At 46.7% G+C, this 23266-nt stretch overlaps 1 protein-coding gene and 1 long non-coding RNA gene across 4 annotated transcripts; one reads left to right on the top strand and one right to left on the bottom strand.

The window, feature by feature from the left end:
• Nucleotides 1–962: 962 nt before the first annotated feature.
• Nucleotides 963–5196, top strand: morf4l1 (mortality factor 4 like 1). 2 transcript variants are annotated; one of them, XM_029153910.3, is made up of 12 exons: nt 963–1056; nt 1931–1977; nt 2066–2133; nt 2227–2313; nt 2467–2544; nt 2651–2676; nt 2770–2861; nt 2975–3076; nt 3171–3259; nt 3356–3528; nt 4680–4764; nt 4850–5196. In XM_029153910.3, exons 5-12 carry the CDS (start codon nt 2489–2491, stop codon nt 4932–4934), a joined length of 708 nt encoding a protein of 235 aa, XP_029009743.1. In that variant the 5' UTR covers nt 963–1056; nt 1931–1977; nt 2066–2133; nt 2227–2313; nt 2467–2488; the 3' UTR covers nt 4935–5196. The 2 variants fall into 2 exon arrangements, with proteins under 2 accessions (XP_029009743.1, XP_029009742.1); XM_029153909.3 differs by lacking the exon at nt 963–1056 and adding an exon at nt 1093–1277.
• Nucleotides 5197–9096: 3900 nt separating this feature from the next.
• LOC121202301 (uncharacterized) lies at nt 9097–14102 on the bottom strand. Of its 2 annotated transcripts, XR_008694946.1 has the most exons (4): nt 13012–14102; nt 12603–12843; nt 9967–10367; nt 9097–9435 (listed from the first exon to the last, which is right to left on the bottom strand). It is a non-coding gene; the product is annotated as an uncharacterized LOC121202301 (long non-coding RNA). The 2 variants fall into 2 exon arrangements; XR_008694945.1 differs by having other exon boundaries at nt 12603–14092.
• Between the last annotated feature and the right edge of the window lie 9164 nt (nt 14103–23266).

The following is a 23266-nucleotide window of genomic DNA, read 5'->3' on the forward strand; positions in this document are numbered from 1 at the left end:
GAGTATCTCACCAATGTCCACACAATCAGGTTACGTTTGTGCATTATTGTAAATCAAATATGTCACTAGTGCCATGATGATTTCAGACTGTTCTACCTTCATTAGGACGTGGAGCATGCATTGAGAATAGATATGGGATGATGGATATGTTTAAGTGACATAAGAAAATGCTCATTACATTTCAGCTTAACTCTGCACTCAAGGCCATTCAAAGTAGAAACTTTAAATCTCAATATTCACACTTGTGTTTTTCTCTCATTGCTTTTTCCTTTGAGTCAGTGTTTCATAAAAGTGATGTTGTAAGTGAACTCAATAAAAAGTATTGTGGTCTTTCGAGGGAAAATACAAAATAAAAGGGCCCTTTGATTGTTAAATGCAGAGGACTTTTTCACTTTCCTGACAGTTCATCTCTAAATAAAACTTATTAAAACTACTAATAAGAAAGTTATTAGAATATAAATAATGAGTATACAGCGTTCTTTTTAAACCAAATGATTGCAATATTATATGGATGTAAAATAATTTTTGTTTTTATTAAATTTTAAAAAGCACGTGCACTACCTCTGACAGAGTAAGTATGAAGTGTCATTCTCCTTCACTCGCTCTTGGCCAGTGGTTTATGTTCGTTTTTCATTGCTCTTTGCAGATTGTGCTTAACATACAGACTCAAGGACTAGTCAAATGGTAATAAAATATCTGGCAGTCATTAAAGATAGGCAAAAATAGTTTCCCATTCAAGTCAATGAGACATTTTGGCTAGGCAAAATGAAATTATACATATCTTCAATTCGAATTTGACTAGTCAAAATGAAATTACAGATATATTTAACTACAGTTGTGATTAGTCAGAAAGGCTTTCTATACATTAAATCAGCTGTAGTCCCAGGAGTTGTTCTCTGCTTTGAACGCGTGAGTTCTTCAGGTGATGGGACGTCCAGCCCGCTGTCCTTGTTGTTGAACCAACCGAGGGCCATGTGACAACTGCACCTCCTCCAAGGCCTGGACTCTCCTCCCCTTCTCCGTGAAGTAATTTTGCAGTTTCCCGACGACACAGCGGTATGAAACATGAGGAAATGCAACGCTTCTTAAAATAAACGTCACTTCGTCCATAACGGAAACATGAGTCGCAGCGTTAATGCGTCAGCGCGTTTGTCATGACGTTTTTAGAAAGCGGCGCCGTTTCAGACTGGAATGGGAGCTAGCGATTTTGCCCATATTTTGATAGTTTAATCCTTGAATGGCGCCGAAACAGGACCCGAAGCCTAAATTTCAAGAAGGTACCGTGCCGCCCGTTCCTCATTTGCTGGGTTTGCGGCATCGGTTGCTGCCGTAGCCGCTGTACGGGTCCAGTGTTAGCTAGCTAGTGAGCGCAGCGGGCGCCGCCGCCACCCAGCAGCTAGTTAGCGTCATTAGCCTTCATTCTCGTTGCTATGTTCACCTAAGAGGTCATAATAGTGTAATTTGCCAAACTTTTCTCTTATAAAAAAATTCATTTGTAGCCTAACCCACTCTAATAATAGCAGTAGGTGCGATGTGACTGTTGTCGATGTTTTTACCAGCCAGCTAGCGTTTCATTCATGAGACGTTAGCTTTGTGTTGATCTCACCGCCCACCTCTGTTCTGAGCTAACTGTTAGCTGAGCCCGTGGAACGTTTTTCTCCTGTTGTTTTTTACTGTGTTGTGTGTTTTGTAGTGTTTGCACTTTACTAATTTATGAACAACAACACGCAGATATCTTTTTTTATTGTTTTAGTAATGAATTTTAGCATATTCAAAATGTGTGGTAGTTAATCATTTACCTGCTTGGTCAATAGTGTAAAGTCTTATTTGCTTTCAAGGAAATATAATCATTTACTTTTAAAGTTAGGTTGTTTTTAATTTTTGTGTTGTATGTTGGTTACTCAAACGCTGATGTTTTTTTTATTTTCAGGTGAAAGAGTGCTGTGTTTTCATGGGCCATTACTCTACGAAGCTAAGGTAGGCTGTGCTTACTAGCCTGTGTTTCTAGCTGTGTCGTCCTTTACTGTCTGTTTATATTAATTATAAACCATGTCTCTCCATGCAGTGTGTTAAGATAAACATCAAGGACAAACAAATCAAATACTTTATTCATTACAGTGGGTGGAATAAGAAGTAAGTTTCTTCATTAAACAAATGAAGCCTCTAAGTTTTCTATAGCAAAACTTTAAAAAGTCTTTGTCTTCTTATTGGTATTTTGTTTTGCAGCTGGGACGAATGGGTTCCTGAAAGCAGAGTACTTAAGTATGTGGACAGTAATCTGCAGAAACAGAAAGAGCTTCAAAGGGCCAATCAGTAAGTCTGAGCAACATAAATGTATAATGTTTAAATGTGTTTACAGCAGTGCAAAAATAAACAAGGGATTTGAAACAAACCTGTTTAAAGTTTGACTTGCATACCACATAATGTAGACATTCTTAAATAACTGCAATTTTCTTATTAATCAAGAGACCATTATGTAGAAGGAAGAATGAGGGGTGCTGCACCAAATAAGAAGATACCTGCTGCATCGCAGAAAAATGAAGTGTAAGTTCTAAGTTCTTTTGTCGAAATCTGATGTCGCCTAACAACAGATTTAAAATATTTTGATTAAAAAGGCACTTTTCACTATTAAATTGTTTTTCTCTTGTAGAAAAACCAAAAAGAGCAAACAGAAGAGTAAGTATATTGGTGCATACATTGACACTGTATAAATCCCAGAACCTCTCTTGTACCATTCAGCAAGTGTAAGATTGTCGCTTGTTTGAGCAGCTCCTGGAGCAGGAGAAGGCACAAGTTCAGGAGGAGATCCAACCCACCCTCCACGAAAGAAGAGGGCACGTGTTGACCCCACTGTTGAAAGTGTAAGTTAATACTGATGTGTTGTGGTTCTTGGTATGTTGAATTATTCAAAAACTCAGCTGATATTATAGCAGATATATAGAAGCTTCCTCTCATAGCTTCTTGTCCTTTTTAGGAGGAGACCTTCATAAACAGAGTTGAAGTTAAAGTCAAAATCCCAGAGGAGCTGAAACCCTGGCTTGTGGACGACTGGGACCTTATCACACGGCAAAAACAGGTCCTTAACCAGTGGCTTCAAAAATTGTTTAGTGTTTTTGTTGTTTTTGTTTTTTTCCCATTTAATGAATTAAACCTTTCTTTTTTGCTTTCAGCTTTTCCACCTACCTGCCAAAAAGAATGTTGATGCAGTCCTTGAAGATTATGCAAATTATAAAAAATCAAGAGGAAACTCTGATAGCAAGTAAAAACAAAATCTGCTACTTACCACGTGTGCAGTCTAAAACAGGTCTGTTGCTTGTGTGTCATTATAGATGTAACCTGTTTTCTTTCTTCTTAGGGAGTTTGCGGTGAATGAGGTGGTTGCTGGTATTCGTGAATATTTCAACGTCATGCTGGGGACACAGCTTCTCTACAAATTTGAGCGTCCTCAGTACGCAGACATCCTGGCCAACCACCCAGATACTTCCATGTCTCAGATCTACGGCGCTCCGCATCTACTCAGACTCTTTGGTAGGAACACCTGCACAACCTGTGTACTTAGACTATACAGTTTTACTTTACATACAGTCTGACTTTGAACTTCGTACATATACCGTAAATTCCAGCCTATTGAGCGTACCTGAATATAGGCCACACTCATCAGATTTGAATAATTTGTTTTAACTTGTATAGACTGCACCTGTCTATACGCCTCAGGTGTCCATGGCTGGTTTAAAAGAAACAATAGTATAGCAACGTATCACAAAAGTCATTGTTTGCTATCCACCACTGCCTCCTGCGCATTAAAACTACTTAAGCCGTCATCCTCAGTGTCAGAATTAAACGGCCTCACAAAAGCCTTCATCACACACTTTCTCGGTCTCCCTTTCGCTGTTTCGTTTACTTTTTCCTTATAGCGGAGGGAGCTGCTGCCACAGTCGCCTGTGCCCTAATTGACCGGCCTTTTCGTCTAAACTTCTTTTTCAATGGCGATTGTTTTGGCTTTTGTTGAGCTCAGCAACTTCTGTGATACGTCCTCACATTCTCTTTCGTCTACACAACCAGCCAACTGCTCCGTCGGCTCTGTCCATCTGACGCGGTCAGCAAGTTAATCATATACAGGTGCATCTCTCAAGAAGAAAAGAGCTGTACCGTAACACCGGTAGCAAGCGCCAACTGAGCATTCTCAGCACTACCGCGTAGCAATGAGTAAGGCACATGCAGCACGTAAGTCTCAACAGCTTTCAGTCGGATCTGCACAGCGTAAACATCTCGACCATGTTTGGTAATTTAATTGGTCTGACGTGATGAGACTAAATGTATTGGCGCCATGAAGCTCCTTAGCCCATAAAAATCCTTAGCCACACTGTTGTTAAAGCAGCAGGGTTCAAAGTGGCTTATAGTCTGGATTACGGTAACAATTATCAGAATACTTTGATTTAGTGTTGCTGCACTGTAGTACAATTCAGTCTTTAAGCTGGTACTATTAACAATAACAGGAACTGCATACAGACATTAAGAATGGGGGGGGCTGTAGCTTTTTACTACCTTTTCATCTTCTTCATCTTTTATAATGGCCTGTGCTCTGTGCTGCTTTGTACACTCAAATTGTCTTCAATAAGTACTTGTAGATAAAAAACAACGACCGTGATTATGAGCACATTCTTTCTTTGGTTGTAAAGTGAGAATCGGAGCCATGCTGGCGTACACTCCGCTGGATGAGAAGAGCCTTGCACTGCTGCTCAGTTATCTACAAGATTTTCTCAAGTGAGTATTCAAGACATAAAGCTATTTATGCAGCTTGCCTTGATTCATCAATAGCAGAAATGTAGCTAACTGTGATCTGTTTCAGGTATCTAGTAAAGAACTCTGCATCGCTCTTCAATGCAAGTGACTATGAAGTGGCCCCTCCAGAGTACCACCGCAAGGCAGTTTAAGGGGTTTTTGTGTTTGTTTTGTTTTGGGGGTTTTTTTTGTTTTTTTTTTAGAATCCGTTAGGTAAAGAAGCCTTTGGAGAGTGGATTGTGCGAGATCGATTTTTATAAAGGAAAAATAGGCGCAAGATGTCACACTAATCCCCGTTTAAAGTTTGACTTTCTTTCATGCGGAAAGCTGCTGAATACACTCTTTCTGTATGGGTATCTCTGAGTACCACTTTTTAGTTGTTGTTTTTTTTTCCCTTTTTTTTTTTTTTTTAAATCCTAAACAGAGCTCATGTATTTTTTGTTTCCTGTTCAGATGCTGGCTAAATTTGTCTTGTAGGCTGTCATCATTTTCTAATAAAAGTGTTTCATTCTCCATTTGTGGTATATTGTTTTATGTATAATTAATATTAATAATAATTTTGCTCAATTCTTTGCCCACGGTAACTCTTTAAAAATATAATGTGTCTGCTTATCTTCCAATTAATGTAATTATACTGTAGGAGACATTTGTGTGTTTGCTCTCTTTTAAGTCTGAGCCTAATATATGAACATGTTCTGGTTTCTTCGGACAGTGGAGCTGCTCTGCATTTCAGACGTCCACTCCACTGTCTTGAGAACACAGCAGAATCAAAATGCCTGTGGATTAAAGCTTTAAGCATTAGCATATTATAACCTCTGCATTAATTGTTGTTCTTCTCATTATCCTGTTCTCAGTGTGTTCATGCACTCCATCATCCCTCTGCTGGGATTCACACGCGTTTGATTAACCTTCCACATAATCTGCTCTGTTTAGTTAACCGAGGATGTTAGTAAGCATCCACGTAGTGTAAAGCCTGTTTTATTTCACAGAATTGTGGCCTAGTGCCTGCAGCCAGGATTCCATCTTTTAAAAATATTAAAGGTAACATCTGACTTACTTGGGATGAATTGGACATATGGGGTTGATTTAAACACTTGGGCCTTGTGCTGTAGTTCTGGCTACAAGCGTTTATTACTCCACTCCTTAAAAATTTCAAGCAAATTGGTGAATGTGATCCGGCTGTGGGGTTAGGTTGACACCTGTGAGCCTTTTCCTCTTCTATTGGCTTGTTGATATTACTTCCCTGCTCTGACTGTTTGAAAAAGTGGACTCGGTGCCAGTGGTGGAATAACATCCCGCTGATGGAAAGCATGTGGTGCAGACAGGGTGTTTTGTTAAGAAAAGAAATATAATAAGCTCTTGAAACCAGGCCAGAGAGCCTTGCTCCTCTCATCGCCCTGCGCTGAAATGTGTAGGGCAGAATCCCCTCCAGCCGGCTTCTCTCCCACTATTGCGTCTTACTTCACATAAAAAAGAGGAACTAAATATTAGCTTCAGACTGATTTGTGGTTTCGTCTATGTCAGCTGCTCGCAGTTGTTATGGCAAGAACAATCCAGGGTGTTTCAAGAAGAATTTTCTTTAATCCAATTTCCGACAGCTATAACCAGGACCATATGCTTTGTTTTGCTTTTTCTGGAGTGAGCTCTCCACACTGCAGGACCCTGATGGCTTTTAACAGCCCATAGGACTTCTCTGCAGAACCATTCAAGGGGACACCTCACTGCCTGCTCCTTTCTTGGCTGCATTTACTGCGATTAATACTTTAGAATGTACCTTCCAGGCAGGGTCACCCAGGGGCCTTTAATGTGAGGCTGGTGACGTGCAGCCTTAGTGCTGTCGTTAGCCCACAGATGAGAGACACATGCACGACACAGCCTGGCCTGACCAGGCTGCTTCCGTTTTAATGATGTCTCACTTATGTTTACTGGAAAATGACTGGATCGTCTGTCAGCTTCTAGAGACTGTAGAAAGACTCGGCATCTATGTGTGGTCACATTTCCAGGCGTTGTTTCAGTTTGTTTATTAGCAGCTAAAAATATGATAGAAGTGAGTGCGAACTGAAAATGACTGATTGTCTGCCTGTTGTTCGAGATGAATGAAAGATGTTAATATTTCTCGTTAGGTTTGCTGTAATGCAGAGCCAGAGCCACTAGAAGGCAGGATTGTGCTCAGCAGACCAGTAGTGTGTGTGTGTAGCGGTGTTGGTTCTGTGACGTGCTCATACATTTACAGACTCACTGACTCTGTTGACCTCTGCTTTTTTAATTAATAAAGTTAATCAGGCTCCTTTTTTCATCTAACGGGGAGAACAAACGAGACAGTGACTCTGGAGGGAGATGAAGTTACTGTGGGGATGTAATGTCAACAAGGAGATTCCTTGGTTCCGTCTCTGCCCAGCAGCATCTATTACACCATTAACTGTAGACTAACTAACCTCCTCCTATTAGACAACAAATGTTATCATTTGAGCTGACTGCTGAAGGCTGTTTGTGCCCCATGCCCCCCTTTGCAGCACATCCTTCAGCCCTGGGCTCTCTGAGGTGAAAAGCCGTCAGTGTTTAATGTGGTTGTGAATGTTTCCCCAGACTAGGAGTTAGTGGTGGACTAATTACACAGTGGACACTGCTGCCAGAGACTTGTGTGACTGTATGTCATTAGTATTGGAAAAGTGCATTCGCCACAAAGGCCTGTGGTCGCACTGAGACATTAAAACATGAAAGAACATAGCCCAGTCTTCTGGAGAAGGAATTTGCAAGACATAAACAGCCTGTAAAATGGAAAACTACATCTGTGTCCATTTGTTTTCCTGAAAGACGGCCAGATTTGGTAATTCTTACTGAAATTCTTTCCAATAACAGAGAGCAGTCCAAATAAAGGGGAAGGACTTTTGGGGCCATCTGTTTTCAATGTGGCAGAGTGGTGTTGAGAACAGGATCTCGATTCAGCAGCGGAGCCGTGGAGGCTTCAGAGCATGTTGAGGCCTTTATTTAATTTACACTTGGGGTTTATCACGAGTGCGATGAGCTGTTCTAGCAGCTGTAACAGGACCCATCCCACAGTAGTGGTGAACAGTAACTGACTACATTCATGCAACTGCTGTGATCCTTTGTGTTCACACTGAGTTGCACTGTGTTGTTTTTACATTTTGCACATCTAATGAGGTTTTTTCCTTTTTTAGCTTATTTGCGTTTATACTTTTAATCAGTGACTCGTAGGAGAAAAGGAAGTCATGTCAGAGTGGATCCTTTTTTTTTTTTTTACAAATTAATATATTAATGTGTATGTGTGTCTTGTGGCGATTGTGAGTTCTGGGAACTTTTTTCCCAATCCGCTCCATTGAGCATCACCTCAGTTGACGTGCCCAGGAGCAAGCGAAGCAATCAGTGAACTAGTTAAATGTTAATTTAATATCGGGGGACCTCACTATTATTAGACATCACATTGGCAGAAAACACGAGTTTTCTTTTGATGTTGAGTGCGGCTGTAAAAGGCTGCGAACTGGCAGCTTTGAATATTTAATGAGATAACCCTGCGTCTCTCCCTCATTAGGCTGAATGCGGAGCTAAAACACCTTTTCATGTCACCTTAGTAAACAGCTTAATGTGTAGCTCTTTCATCTGCTGCTCCCTCGCGTCTCCCGCAGCTTTGATCCACGCCGGAGTGTCTGGGTATGATTGCACCTCTGTGCTGCAGATCGGTTCGCGTGTTAATCTAGATTTTCTGATAAGCTTTTTCTGGATCCCCCTCTAGAAGGAATACATTCAGGGCGGCGACGCTGTTTAACCTTCGACACCTCTCTAAAGATAAAGCTGCAAAGTTGCATCCTTTGCATTTTGAAATCTCCCAGGCCTTTGTTTATGTCAATGTTTGGTTTAATTATTTAAAAAAATAGAATTATACATAGTTTGAATACTGCAGCCAGATGTTCTGGACATCTGGGCTACAGAGATGGGACAACGTAGAGCTAAGTAAGGTTAAAAACAGTGGAATAACAGGTACTTATTAGTCTCCCCAGCTCAAAGCTCGGTTATTTTGAGCATGATGTCCTTATTGATGGTTGAAATAAAGTACAGAATTATGATGTCTTGCCTGCAGAGGGCAGACTTAGCTGAGAAATAAACTTGGCCTGAGAGCAGACAGCAGTCGACACCACTGGTTTATTACTAAATGAGTCCAACGCAAAAGCCGCCAGGATTAAATTGATTGCGATAAAGTTGTTCATTTTAATGCTTTTTATGTTAACACCACCTACTACAATGTGTAAATGTCCTTAAAGTGGAGGTGAAACTGATGTTCAACAAAACTGAAAATGGTGACTTTCGAGCGAAAGCTTTATTTTTTAGCTCCCTGTGAATTCATTCAGACCAGTTGGTGTTAATGAACAGAGGAAGCTCCACGCGTGACAACGGACCAGGAGCCGCAGCATCTCGTTAGGAGGCCCCAACCGTGACGCCCCCGTCTCCTCCAGCCGGGCTGCGGGGTCAGCGCTGGCTTGAGTGATTTCCCCCGACCTCAGCGTGCCACTGTGTTGCCCCCGGTGTTGCGACTATGCGCGTTGCTTGTTGACAGCAGCTCCTTGTGGGGCGGCCGGGGATCGGCCTGACGCTGACCTCCTGCCAGTCTGCAGGAGGAGAGGAGGAGAGCGGGTTGCACTGGGAGGAGAGGGGGAGACGGGGGGAGTAATGAGGAGGGGAGGGGAGACTCTTGACAGCATTTTGCCCCTCCTGACTCTCACACACACACACACACACACACACACACACACACTTGGCACAGTTATTCTGAGGTTTCTCTAAGGTTTCCTCCCACGCGCTTTCACTGTGTGAGTCAATTGCTACTTCACTTTCCCAGGTCATTTTTATACATTATAATTAGCCGCTGGATGTGCTGTATGGTGACACAGGTGCTCTGATTGTTGTTATTTAATTTGCAGGCTGCTATAATGCAGCAGGAGCTGGCTCCGTGTCAAACAGGGCACGGAGAGCAGCGTATTATTATCCTTTTAAAGGAAAATGATAGGTTCCCTCTATGCCCACGAGGAGTATCCTGATATCGTGGAGCTAAATTAGCCCCGAACGCTGCAGATCAAACAGAAACGGCAGCGCCGCTCAATGATTAATACGCCATCTGTTAGCGGTGGCGTTTTTGAATATCAATACTACTCCCTTCGGATGTTTAATCACCTGATACCGTTGTGTTGGAACACAACAGCGGAGCCGTCGGAGCGAGCTCGCGTGTTTTGATCCACCTCCGCGCTGCTCATAAGGCGTTCGCTGCTCCGGCGGAGGAGCGTGTCCACGGGGGGTCCCAGCAGCGCTGTGGAGACGCCACCCGGAGCGGGGATCCATTCATACTGCAGCATGCAGGATGTCACGGATGCGGTCTTGACAGCGCGGTCCAACCCCGAGGCCCGAGGAGGGACGGGAAACAGTTGGCTGCCGGTCGACTGAAGTGGTGCCTGGGACTTTCCCACACGCCTCAGGATCCTCCTCGCTCGGCCCAGTCTGTGGTTGGAGCGTGTGTCTGCACCACTTCACACCAGGGAGATGGGGGAGGAGGTGGGAGGAGTGGGGGGGGGGGCTTACTGCAGAAGTTGGAGAAAACTTTTCAGATGGGATTTATTGCCCCTCAGCTGAGAGAACAGCATAAATTATTTGCGCTGGCAGATGTTCACAGACCCAAATATGCATGGATTTGTCGAGCTGGCAGGCGTCCCTCAGCCAAACGTACTGGTTTTCACCATGCGTGCAGGAGCAGTTGTTATTCTGGCTGTTTTACAGGGAGCATTAATCTGAGCTGTCAGCACCGCCGACCGCTTTGGTGGAAATTATTTCACTGCTTAATAAGGGACTCTGGTGCTGTATTGCATATGGCGGTCGGGGCCGCGTTCTTGGTGGCTCTGTCATCGTGTTCTGTAACAGTGGGTCCTGTGTGTTTGGGCCCGTCGCTCGCTCTGCAGCCGCCGAGATGAAAATCACACACTAACTAGACATTAGGCCAAACCGCCGCCTCACACCCTCGCTGCTGGCGAGCGCGAAGAGGAGCTCCTGCGGGCGAAATCCAATATCACATCCGCTCGTCTCTGGATTTCTCTCGTTGAGGCTCGAAGCGCCTCCGTGACGAGCGAAGCCGCTCGCCTTTGGAGAACGGGTCGCTGTATGGCGGCGCGCTGTCAACAGCGAGTGGGTAAAAACAACACAAACAGCTTGTTACGCAACCTCAACCGTCGCTGCAGAAGACCTCAGAATGTGCCACAGATTTAGCACCTGGGTGATTAAACCTGTAACCGGATTCACTTTAAACAGCTAGTAGTCGCACTATAAACACAGGAGTAGCGCACAATGACTTCATGTCCAGCAGAAGTAACACAAACACTACACTACAAGGCTCATTGCATGTGCGGGGCTGGTTCTGTTTACCGGATCGCCTGTTTATGACTTCAGGACATCGGAAAATATCTGCCTCCGTGTTGTGATGATGGTCCGCGGCGCGTTAGCGGTGTTTGTAAAGCACTGTCACTGTCTGTCTGCGCCTTGAAAGGACGCGGTCATGGCCCATATCTGTGTGACACCAGGTGATCATCAGCTCTCCAGATGCAAATAACAATAATAAAGGAAGGAGGCGACCTGTGGCTGTCAGACTTGACCTCACGGCTGCGGGAGAGCAGCCTGGCAGCCTCTCCTACACGCTAGCTTGGCAGGCTGCCGCTCCGCGCTCCCACCGCAGGGCCCGCGCTCATCAATCACGCAAAATGGGAATTACACATATTAAAAGGGGGAAACGTCGGTAATCGCCGCTCCGGGAGGACGCTTGAGGACTCGCCGGGCGCCGCCGGCGCTTTTTCCGGTGAGGTTGGTGCATTTGACACGCGTGGGTGTGTTCGGCCACGCCGTGCTTGTTCACCAGGTCAGCTGAGGTCACGGACGGGAGGCGGGTGAGGAGACTCAGCCTCCAAGACAAGATGTCTGCAGTTGCTCCACATGACTTGCTGGTACTTTGACAACCCTCAAGGGAAACTCAAGGCTACCATAAATATTTAGGCAGCAAAGAGCTTTATACAGTTTGTTGTAAAAGGATTTATAGCAGCCTGGGAGGCGATGCATCAGGGCCGCAGGGCTCGAGGCATCCAGTGTTTACACTATCGCATGTGAATCCTCTCACAACTCTGGGCCAAGCCGGGAGAACTGCACCAAATAAGCTCTTGAGCGCTAGGAATGCAAACTTTTCCAAACAGGTTTCCAGAAAACAGGTGTGAGCTGGAGCTGCACTTGGTTCAAAAATTGTAACTGCCTGCGGAGATGATTCGCAATGGTGATAAGTCGGTGGCCTTATATGGGCATATCTGCTCAGCTGTTCCTGTGTCCTCACGGCTCGCAGCACTTCTGTTCACCTCGTCGCTTCATCGTTTAAATGTCTTTAGTCTTTTTCATTGTATTTATTTTCACGTGGTTCTTTCTTTTGTGCTACTGTAACCTGGCAGAACGATCCCCCACCTGGGATTAATAAAGGTCTTTGAATGTTGACTCTGTCTGAGGAATTCGAGGAACGTCCATTCTGAGCCCTGGAGGCCTGTTGAGCTCTTCCCCGTTTCCTCGGCATGTGGGGGATGAAGCGCTATACGGTAATAATGAGCGTGTGGACATATGCTGCTATGACGCCAGATTACATAAACAGGTGTGAACAAACAATCTTCCTCGGGTGCTTGGTCCATTATTGCTTCTGACAATCTAATTTTGCACTGTAACTCCTCCACCTTGTATCAGCAAAACAAATCACTCGTAGCACGGGGCCGCTAACGCTAACGCCGCTCGTCTCTTACCTTCAGCCTCCTCATCAATGTTGCATGAGGAGTTATCTGCATCCCTCTCATCTCTGCCTCCGTGCAGCCTTCCTCTTTCATGTCTGTCCTCCGGGGCCGCCGGGCGTCTCCGTCCACCCGCCGCCGCCGTCCACCCGGGCCCCTCGCCGGCCCGCTTCGTCCCGGCGGGGTCACGGGGCTGCTTTGTCCCAGATTGCTGGAGGATGAGGATTCCTCATTATCCTGTTAACTGTACATTTATCTGACAAGACAGAGGAGAGCGAGAGCGACCCCCGGCATCATTAAGCTTTAATGGACAGCCTAGAAATGAGGGAGAAGCCATAAAAGCAGGAGCCGAACCAGAGTCTCTCTTTAATGTCTCTGATCGCCCTGACAGGATTATTAATCAGGAACTAAAGGAATTTAAAACCTTTGCTCTTGGCTTCCTCACTTAGAGTCTTTAGCTTGCACCATTATATAGCAACCCAGGGTCAGGAGGTCTGCAGCTAATTGGTTCTACAGGGTTTTGAATAACAATGAGCTGAGCCCAATTACTGAACTACAGAGAGGCGGAGATGAGAGAAGAGGGAGGGGGGGGGGGGGCAGTGGAGCAGGCACACGGATGATGAAGGGAGGGGGGGGGGGGGGCGGTGGGGGAGGCTGTTTCACGGCTGCTGTCTCTCTCCTCCTCCGAGCGGGGACATAAATGAGATCAGTAAATGAGCGCTGGCACAGGCGGGATGCGCTGCGTACAGAAACAGGCGCCCCGCCCCTGCAGGACGGCGGCTGCGGCTCCTCATTCGCTATTCCATTTGACTCGCGCAAAATACGCGCCTGCCGTTTTTTTTTTTTTTTTTTTTTATGTCCCAGATTTTTCCCGCGTTCTTTGTGTCCACATCGGGGGCTGTTTTTTCATCCTCCCACTCATCCGCGGTTCCACGCAGCCGCCGCACAGACAGCGGGTGGATTAGGCCACGCAGCGCCTGCACAGTGTCTCCACTCCACTGCGTATGTAGTGTCCTCCTTGCCCCGATAATGCTGATGAAACCGGTCTGGATGGCAGCATTATCAGATTTGGAGAGCTAATTTGTTCCAGCAGCAAAAAGGCCTTTTTAGGCTGTTAAAGCGATGTCATTTTCTTTTTTCCCCTTTTTTTTCCTTTTTTGTTTGCTCGTGCTCAGTATTTTTTGCATCAATGTTGGGCTGTAGCACTTTCAAACTGATCTCTGATTAAATAATCTCTTTCAAATTCATGAATTCACGCGGAGCGGCCCTCTCTTCTAAGCATTCATCACTTTCAATAAAACCCTCCCGAGAAGCCGCCATTATCCCTCAACCTCCTCATCCTGCTCCGAACCGCCGTTCGAGGGCTGCAAATTAGCAACGCGATTCAAACGTCGCTCGAATCGGATGGCTCGCGTTCACCTCCCCGCCCCGGGACGCTCGCGCCGGGCCCCGTCACGCGACGCGACGAGCGCCGAAGACATCCGGGTCGAGGACATTAATTGCGGCTCGCGGAGGGTTTAGCCCTGACCCCCGCGGATCACAAAGCAAACAGACGTCTCCGCGCGCGCGTGCGCGCGGGCCCGCGTCTTCGCGCGCTTTTGTCGCTTGTTCTTCGGGGTTGGATTTCTCGGAGATGAGAAGGATTCCCTTTTAATCGGCTGTAGAGCAGTGAAATACTCCAGCTGGAATGAGAAGGAGATAAATGCCTTCTTAACTCTAGACTGCAAATGAACTACAAATCCTTGAGCTGGATTGCTGTTCATTCTTCAATTATGCAAGTCCCCATCTGTTTTTCTTCCTCTCCTACTCGTCGGTGTCAGTGTGTATATACAAATAGATCCTTGATCGACACGATTTATAATCTCTTTCAACTTTCAAACTCGCGGCATTAATAGGAGTCCGTTTCTCGCAGCTCTCTAAACATTAAGTGGAGCGCACATTCTTCGCCGATGATCCAGAGGAAAGGCTTTGAATATTCATCACCGCTGATTGATTGGCTCCGTGTAGATTTGTCTCGCGAATGCACTTTTGAAATTCCTCCTCGAACGTGGATGGTGCGTCGAACCTCGTCGTTTTCAGAAATGGCTGCCAATGCCTTTCAATCCAAACAATCCTCTGAGCCCGCGATGTATCCTGAACCCTCCAATCTGCATATTTGCATACTGTAACGGAGTTGCAGCTGTGGTCTCAGAAGAGTTTATCATTATTTCACATTTATTTTGTCTCCCTAATTACCTAATTAATTCTGTTGTTTTGATTGTGGTGTTTGCTGTTTGCTTTGTGGAGGCGTAATCCTGTTCTATTTGTCTGTTTGAAGAAGGAGCAGTCACACTGAATTATTCATGCTGCGCTCCAGCGACAGCACAGCCGTTTAAATGATGAAGGCATTCGTGAAATCCTCTCCCTCTCCCTCGCTCTTTCTCTCGTTCTCACACGCACATACTTTTCCCCTCGTTCTCTTTCTCGCCTCGCGTTCCTCGGCGAGCGCCCGAGGCGGTGGAAGTGGGATGTGAGGCGGGGAAAGGATTTCACAAGGCTCACGAGCGCACCTCAAATGAGGCAATGGGAAAACATGTCCCTCTAATGTGTCGGAGCCGCGCTGCGAGCGGGCTGCACTCGAAGCCGCGCGCACGCGACCTTTCATCTCCACCTCTCACGGATGAAGTGCTCCACCCTGTGCTTTGTACATGTGTCACTTGACGCGCGTGTGTGTGTGTGTGTGTGTGTGTATGTGTGTGTGAGGAGGAATGTGGACGCTTGAGTCAACGCAGCACCTCCAGACTGCTGCTGATGTGTCAAAACGCCGATTGCTGATTGGCTATCGCGCCGTCACGTGTCCACTTCACACCTGCGGCTGCGACTCTTTCCAGCGGTGAGTGACTTGACAGAGATGTAGGTTAGAAGCAGCCTGACAGCTGGTTTGACTCCATCCCGTGGCCGCTCTTCCTCAGAGGAAGAGGAGGAGGAAGGCCACGAAGCTCTCTAGGGGTTGTCTGTTTGTTGTGTTTGCTGCCAAACCCTTAAGGACTTACAGGCACTTTCATCAGTACTCAGTGGTACGTCGTGCACATTTCCCCGTCTGGGCTCCCTGAGCTTTTAATGTCTTATTTTCCTCTCTGCGTTTTCAAAGGAAAAAGCAGCGATATACCTTAGAGTCCCAGGCGTCACTTATCTGTGTGTGCGGGTACTGATTGCCATCTCCTAGTGGCAACACAAGCCCATTATACTCCAATTTACATGAAGAGAGTCCTACACCAGCCGTCATTTGTTTGCAGCTTCTTTCATGCCGCTCCCTCGGGACTACATTGTCCTTAAAATGCACAAATCGCAGCCGCTCGCTTTGGTTTTCGTGATGCCTGTTTCTTTTGATGATAGCGGGCTTGATGGACGTTATCAGCCGCCACGACTCCAGGCTCAGACAAAGCCCGGAGCGTACAGTATGTATGGTTTTATTTAAAGTCTGTCTAATGCGCTGTTTTCTCTCGGTAGGCCTGTGTATTCAGTATTCTATTTGATCTGCCCTAAACATACATCTTTAATCGTTGCTGCGGGCTGCGAGACCGCGTGTGTCACTGCAGGCCCGACTTTGACGGCGCTGTAGTTCCGGCGGGCGGCCTGCAGGGGGCAGCACAGCACACACGGCGCCCCCTCCCGTCTGCTGCGCCTTAACACCTGCACCGACACCAGCGCAGCTATGTGTTATTAACATACATCTTCATTAACTCACCAGAGAAAGTCAAAAAAGTAATTAAATTAAAAGAAGGAAGAAAGAAAAAAACAAAACAACAGGCTGAGAATGAAACCATCATGGGCCCGCAGGGTGTTCTACTGTTTGTACTGACACAGAGGACGAGTTATGCTAATTGAGAGTTCTTTGCATAATTAGGGGGAAAAAACTTTATCATTATTATTAGTGGAGAATAGCCAGACAGAGGGTAATTTCAAGTTTCCCAGCAGGGTGCTGCCAGAGAATAAAAGAGAAAAGGACACACTCTCAATGTTATTCCTGCCGTCTTTTGAAGCAGGGAGCATAATTCATCTAAGATACTTAGCCTGAGTACGCTTTAATGATGATGACTTTTCCCAATGTGATTTTTCAAACTGTTTTAATGTATTGTCTTCTTCATAGCGGATGTGTTTGCCGTAGTAAATTTGTGGACTGCAAATTGAGTTATCCGCCTAAATTAGTTTCTTCTTTTGTGTTTAATGAGCCGTCACTTTTTGCAGGCGTCCTCACGCGGCTTCACGTGCGCCGCGCTCGTCGCGAGGACGGCGGCGTTGTGATGTGTGCGTGTTGACGGCTGCTGGGCTGTGGGTAAGTGGGCCGTGGCCCTAACGGGCACACGGGACGGTCACGACGCGGCGCTGAAGCCATTAGCTCCTCAGCGGGGTTCAGCAGGTCATCAAAGCTCCACAGGATGCTGTTATACACGTCTCCTCCGCACCCAAATCTGATGACGCTGCAGCCGACGGATGCCGCGTGCAGGAAGCAGCCTTTGAGAAGCGGCACCGAGCCTCGTGCGCTCGCTTTAAGACTCTGAACGATAGTTTATGCCAGAGTAAGTATTCCTTTCAAAGGCTTTACAAGGCACCGGGGATTAGCAGACTGTACCACGCTCATCTCATTTGTGTCAGAGCTGGGAAAAGGGAACACTCTAAATGCACACTGCACCAATAAGCAGCGCGGGGCAGAGTGGAGACGAGGGCTCTCAGATGTGAGGTGGAAACGCGCCGCACCTGCCCCAGTTGCTCTCCGCCAACATGGCCGCCTCGCGAATGCGGGGAACATTCCCTCGCTTCAAAGGTTTCCCCGGCTGCGTTTTTTCGTTTTTTCATCTCCGTGCACCAGCCCACGGCCAGAACCACAGATTAATATTTCAAAACATGTTTCGTGCCTGCACCCTCTGCCTCACCCCCCCCACACCCCCCCTCGCTGTGCCTCCCTCCTTTGCCCCTATGATTCTCCTCCCCCCAACATCATCTCTCACACACACAGCCCCATTCCCTGTTCACCACTTATTCTCCCCTCCACACCCCCCACCCACCCCCCACCCTCCAGCAGCCTGTCTGCTGGCTTGCTTGCCCAAATGTGTGATATTTTTCCACAGCTCATGTTTTGCTGCTCCAGTGCTCCCTTCAATCCAATCACCGGAGCGGTATGTTTTATGGATTAATGAGGAATGATCCTGCAAGGTCCGGTTGAGGAGCCAAAAACAGAAGGATGAAGTGATGAAACGGAGAGGGAGAGGGGCAGGGTGCCGTCTGCAGGCGAATTTTAATGAGTACCAAGGGGAATATCCTGTTTTTTTCTGGGGGTATCCTTCTGGTGCATCTCTCTAAATCACTGTCACACAAACAAGGTATTTCCCATCATGCCTCTGGTTTGGCCTGGTAACTGTGTCATCCCGTGGCAGAGGCGCCTCACCGGCACACCTGCTCCGCTATCCTAATTGAACAGATGATCTGCCAATTTGTCATGTTTATCTTCGGAGGCGTTCTGGCGTCGATGCCCTGCTTCGCTCAGCCCCCTCAGAACACGGTGCAGATGTTAGCAGAGCTTTTTTTATGACACTTCTTGTAGTCATTACTGAATAATTCATCGCTGCATTAATGTCTTTAGATAGCATCTCCAGAATCTTGCTTCCCTTTTTTTTTGGCTCCGTCTCCTTTCTTCGTTCTCACAAGTTCCTCACAGGGGAAAACTTTATTATTCTCTCCACTGGCTGCAAAGTATACGGATAAAAGATAATTGCCTGGCTTGACTCAGCCATTGATATGAAAATAGGATTGGAATTATTCAGCGCGGTTTAAAGGTTAGTTGAAGGTTATTATTCATGGAGGCATATGAAGAGGAGAGTCTCCATACGTACATCCTGGTGGCATATCTGACAAGACATTTGCAAAAGGCTAATATGCTGCGCACGCTACAAAGGCCATTCACCGAATAAACCAAGATGGTCTCCTGACGTCTTAACACTTGAGACATCAATTATTTAGGAGGAAATCACGGCTCACTCTTTGCATAAACATAATATTCCCCAAATATGACGGCGAGCCGGGTTTTCGGCACGCTCCAGTTCCTCATTGTTTGTCCCTTCATTCAGCCTTTTATGCATGATGGAAGGTAATATGAGTCCCATAATGAAGAGAGGGAGTGCTTTCCCAACCGGTGTAATATATTCCATCTGTTGCATGCTTATGGGCTTGTTGTGGTTCAGATGGACTTTGAACACGCTCTTAATAAATCACCTCCGCCAGCAGTCGTCTGATGTTCCTGCTTAAGAGCCGCTCTGATGTCTGTGGTTGGCCCGTCACGACTTACGCCAGTCTCCATTACCATGGCAACTGGGGGGGACGTACGCCGGTAGCGTGCTGGAAGCTGGCAGAAGTCATGGTGTGCTGTTTGATAGCAGCCGCGCAGACGGCTGTCTCTGTGTGTCTGTCTGCAGGCAGATAGGCTTCGGCACATCTGTTTTTACTCCACTATGTGGAGGCAGCGCAGTGAATATTCACCCAGATCCATCCTCTCTTGAATAAAACACATTCAGAGTTTCAGATTTATGCTGTTGAGTAAGTCAATAAAGTAGAAAGTAGGAATTCATTGTCTTTCTATTTTATGTAATTTTGAAAGAATTTAATTTATTTTTGCACACGTCTCTGTGTTATATGCCAGATACGCAACATATCCCTTAATTTAAAACAATACTTTTAGGTTTTATCTTCAAATAGAGGCAGTTTACCCTCCATTTAGATTCTGACTCAGTGCTACTTTGATGTAAATACATCAAATAGAAATGAGATGAGAGGCAAAATGATCACACTCCTCCTGGGGGGATGCTATAGTTCACACATCCTCTTCACCTGTTTCATTGCTCACTCGCTCGCCCGCTCGCTCTCTCTCTCTCTCACTCAATCCTCTTTCTGTCCGCTCAGGTTTGGTATGTCTCTCCAAAGATGCAGGTGTGATCATTCACCCGTTTGGTGTTAGTGAAAACCACCTCTCCAGCTCCCGAAATAGAGAATTATTCAAATTTCCATAATCAGAAAACCTGTCATTTTGTCTTCACTTCTCACAGAATATTCTCGTTTTCTCAAAGTCAACCAGCTACACGGATCGCTTCCAATCGAAATTCATGAACACGCATTTAGAAGGCGTTCTGTCTTTCGAATCTCTCCTTCTCGGTTGTTTCTCCACAGCCGTTCATGTTGAGAACGCGTATTTCGGTGCTGCGGCTGAACAAAGCCAACCATGTGCTAGCAGGAAACAGTAACGCCTGCTCTGCTCTGCTCTGTGTGCTCAAGGATTCATCTGAGCGGAGGTCGTACACGGGCGGGTCGCACGGGGGCAGAGCCCGGCCTCCGGTGCTGATGATGGACAGCTTGCTGTCGATATTTGTCTTATTCTCTGTTTCAGGCCTGCGGTAAGGATCACTGGACCCCCCCCCCCCCCCCCCCCCCCCCCCCCCCCCCCCCCAACCCCACCCCCCTCTCCTCCAGTCATCCACTGCACTGTGCAAAGAAATTGGATCCTGTTCTCAAAGCTGAGCTCTTCAGGATGAAGTTTTCCTGAAGCCCAAGCTGCCCGTGTGATTGCAGACAGATCGATGGCTTGTGGTGTCCCCGGCCAGCTCACCCTGCTGGCACAGGAAATGATGCGATCCATGCCGCTCTGACATTGACAGGCCCCAGAGAGGCGACAGCTTCACTTACTAGAAAAATGCTCTCCATTAGCCCGGCTGGGCGGCTTCGCCCCGTCGCTGTTCCGCCACCGGGGGCTGTGACATTTGTGTTATATGGCTGGCAAATGCCTTTCTAACCATGTTTGCGGCCCAATTTGAATTTTCATCAACTTTGATGGACAGCTCTTAAGGAATTATCATTAGGAGAATCGATTCTGCCGTGGCCATAAATGCCACGGCTGCGGCCGCTCCCTGCCGGCGTCCTGCTGAGCCGGTGACGGTCGCACAGCGCCCCCCCCCCCAGGCTGCTGCCCTTTAGCTGTTGTGCTGCTGCTCAGAGGTTTAACCTCCTGACTTTTCCCATAAGCATGCAGAGTCCTGGTTATAGGCCACGTCCTTTCTCAGGCCTTAGCAACACAGAATGTGCTGCTTATATATCCACGTTAGACAACAGCAGCGCTTCAGGGCACAATGTGTTGTTGTTTTTTTTTATGGCTGAGCCAGCGTCTTTTAAAGCCAAGCACTGGTATTGACCCCCCCAGTGTTTGCTTGTTTGAAACAATCTAGCCTGTCTGTTGTTATTGATTCCAGAAGATTGGGCCGCCGTAAGTGCTCCTTTGAGTCTGGTGTTATATTAAGCAATTGTTCCAACAGCAGATGACAGGGCTGGGGAGGGTCCGGCTGCCTTTTATTGGCTCGGTATTACCTGAGCCTGTGTTAATTGATTGGCTGCAGAAAGCGGGTGAAACTGATCAGACTCTTCAAAGATGAGCAAAGTAAATAAATCTAATATCATGAAGTGGCTAGCATCCAAACAGCTAGACTTTGTGATTACACCGACCAATCAGCCATGAACCCTTCCAGGAATGGAGGAGTGACGCAGTCCTGCTCTTAGGGTGGAGCCACCCACTTCCAGAATTTTCCCGGTGTTGCTTTTCCCAGTGGAACATGCTGAGTGTTGTTGCTGAAGTGTCTGTGCTGCTCAGTCAGTAGCCAGACATCGTCAGCAGCACGGGGGTAGGATTGCATGGAGAGCTGTTTTATGGAAGCCACCCGAAGTAAATGCTCCATTCATCCTGTCTGTCTGCGCCGGCCTCCATTTCCTCCTCTGTCACACGCATGATTAGGACCAGCTTGAAGCATTTATCAAGGCCAGAACATGGGGGCAGGCGATGGGGCCGGCGAAGCGCGAGCGGAAGCGGAGCCCACCTTGTTTTTGTGCCTCTAACATGCCCCGCTTCTCCTGCTTGTCAGTGAAACAGCGAAATCGATGTTCACTTCGTCTTCCTGCTGTCAGAGCTGCACGATGACTCAGCATCAGCTCCACGTCCGCCGGAGTGATGACATTACTTTGACAGCCATCATGCATTATGCATCTAATTCCATTAGCAGTGAGTGGTCATCAGTTGTTTTCAATGAATTCAGTGTGTGTGTGTGTGTGTGTGTGTGTGTGTGTGTGTGTGTGTGTGTGTGTGTGTGTGTGTGTGTGTGCGTGCGTGCGTGTGTCTGTCTGTTTTTATTTTGGTCACGGGAATCCCATCGGATCCCATTTCCAATAAGAGCGTGTTCTGCTGCGGTTGCATTTCAGTGGAGAGCTAATTTGCTAATGGCATGGTCCTTATTAGAAAGCAATTATTATTAATTACCAGTGGGTTATACAAGAGCTGATTTAGTCCTTAAAGCGTTTTTTTTTCTTTGTGGCCAGCGTGTGTGTGTGTGTGCCTTTTTCAGAGATGATTGCCAGCCCCACACCATCGTCCTCACCTCCCACTGGCCCGCTGCCAAGCAGCGACATTGTCATTATCAGTGAGCCAGAGGGCTGCGTAAATGTCATTATTGTAGCTTGCGGATTCCTCCGGGGAATCAGCAGCTACCCGTTTAATTTCTCTAACAGCCCGGGAAATATTTGTTGCATCACCAGCCTGGTTCGTGGCAAACATCTATCGCTGCTATGCAATTAACGACATAGATCATTTACATAGTCACAGAGCTAATTTTCATAATGTTCCCTTTATTATCAGAGGAAGAAATTAACCCAGGAATTTATTTACACACCCACTGCAAATGGTAACAGTCTGCTAATTGGCTGTTAGATGATTAATAAGCTTATAGCACATGCTAATGAATGATGCACTCACTGTTCAGAGGTGCTCCAGCTCTGCGCTTGTGTTTTGGCAGCTTAATTAGACAGATAATTATGTACTTGTTGCTTTCACTTTCAAGCAAATACCATCAAGCATTAAAACAAATTAAACGGGCCTGCACAGCTCTGCGCTCGCGCCGGTTCTCCGAGTTCGCCTTTTGTTATAAATGGGCGCGTTACGGCGAGGCTCGTATTTATTAGCACCGAGTCGCGTCTCTCCAGTAGCGCCATGTGTCTAAACGGCTGCGTGGGGGAAACAGCAAGCAGCTGCAGCTAAATACTTGAAATCAATAACATATAATGGGCAAATAAGCGCGTGTGAAACAGGTGCTCTTTTAATTATTGCACAATTTCGCACGCAAGACGGCTCGAGCCCCTTCAAGCGGCCGCGAGCGCGTATGGAATCAGCAGGAGGCGTCTGCCGTCGTCGTCTTTAAAAGTTTTTTGTTGTTTCACAGTCATGTTTTATGCATAATGCAGCTGCGTTTAAAAGACAGTATCCATTCTTCAGTCGCGCCTCAGTTCTTTAGAGGGAAACATGACGAGACGACTAAACACTTTCTGATAACAGGGCTGAGTGCGTCCCAGGAGACGGCTCTCGCCGACTGCGTAATGCTGTTGTGTAATCATGTTTAACATGTTGTTGGCGCGTCCTCCAAACCCTGGCTGCAGCGGGAGAGCGCCTCTCCGTTCTGAACACGCTGCAAAGCAGCACTTTGTGGATAATTACTGCAGTTTGCAACTTTCCTTTCATAAGACCCAATTTGCAGCGCCTCTGTCTCACAGAGATCCCGCTCGGCGGTTTTATTTTCCATCTGCTCAGTATAGAATAAAAGTCAGCGGTTGCCTGTGTCTGT

This window comes from Betta splendens, chromosome 6 (assembly GCF_900634795.4).
Source record: "Betta splendens chromosome 6, fBetSpl5.4, whole genome shotgun sequence".
Taxonomy (NCBI): domain Eukaryota; kingdom Metazoa; phylum Chordata; class Actinopteri; order Anabantiformes; family Osphronemidae; genus Betta; species Betta splendens.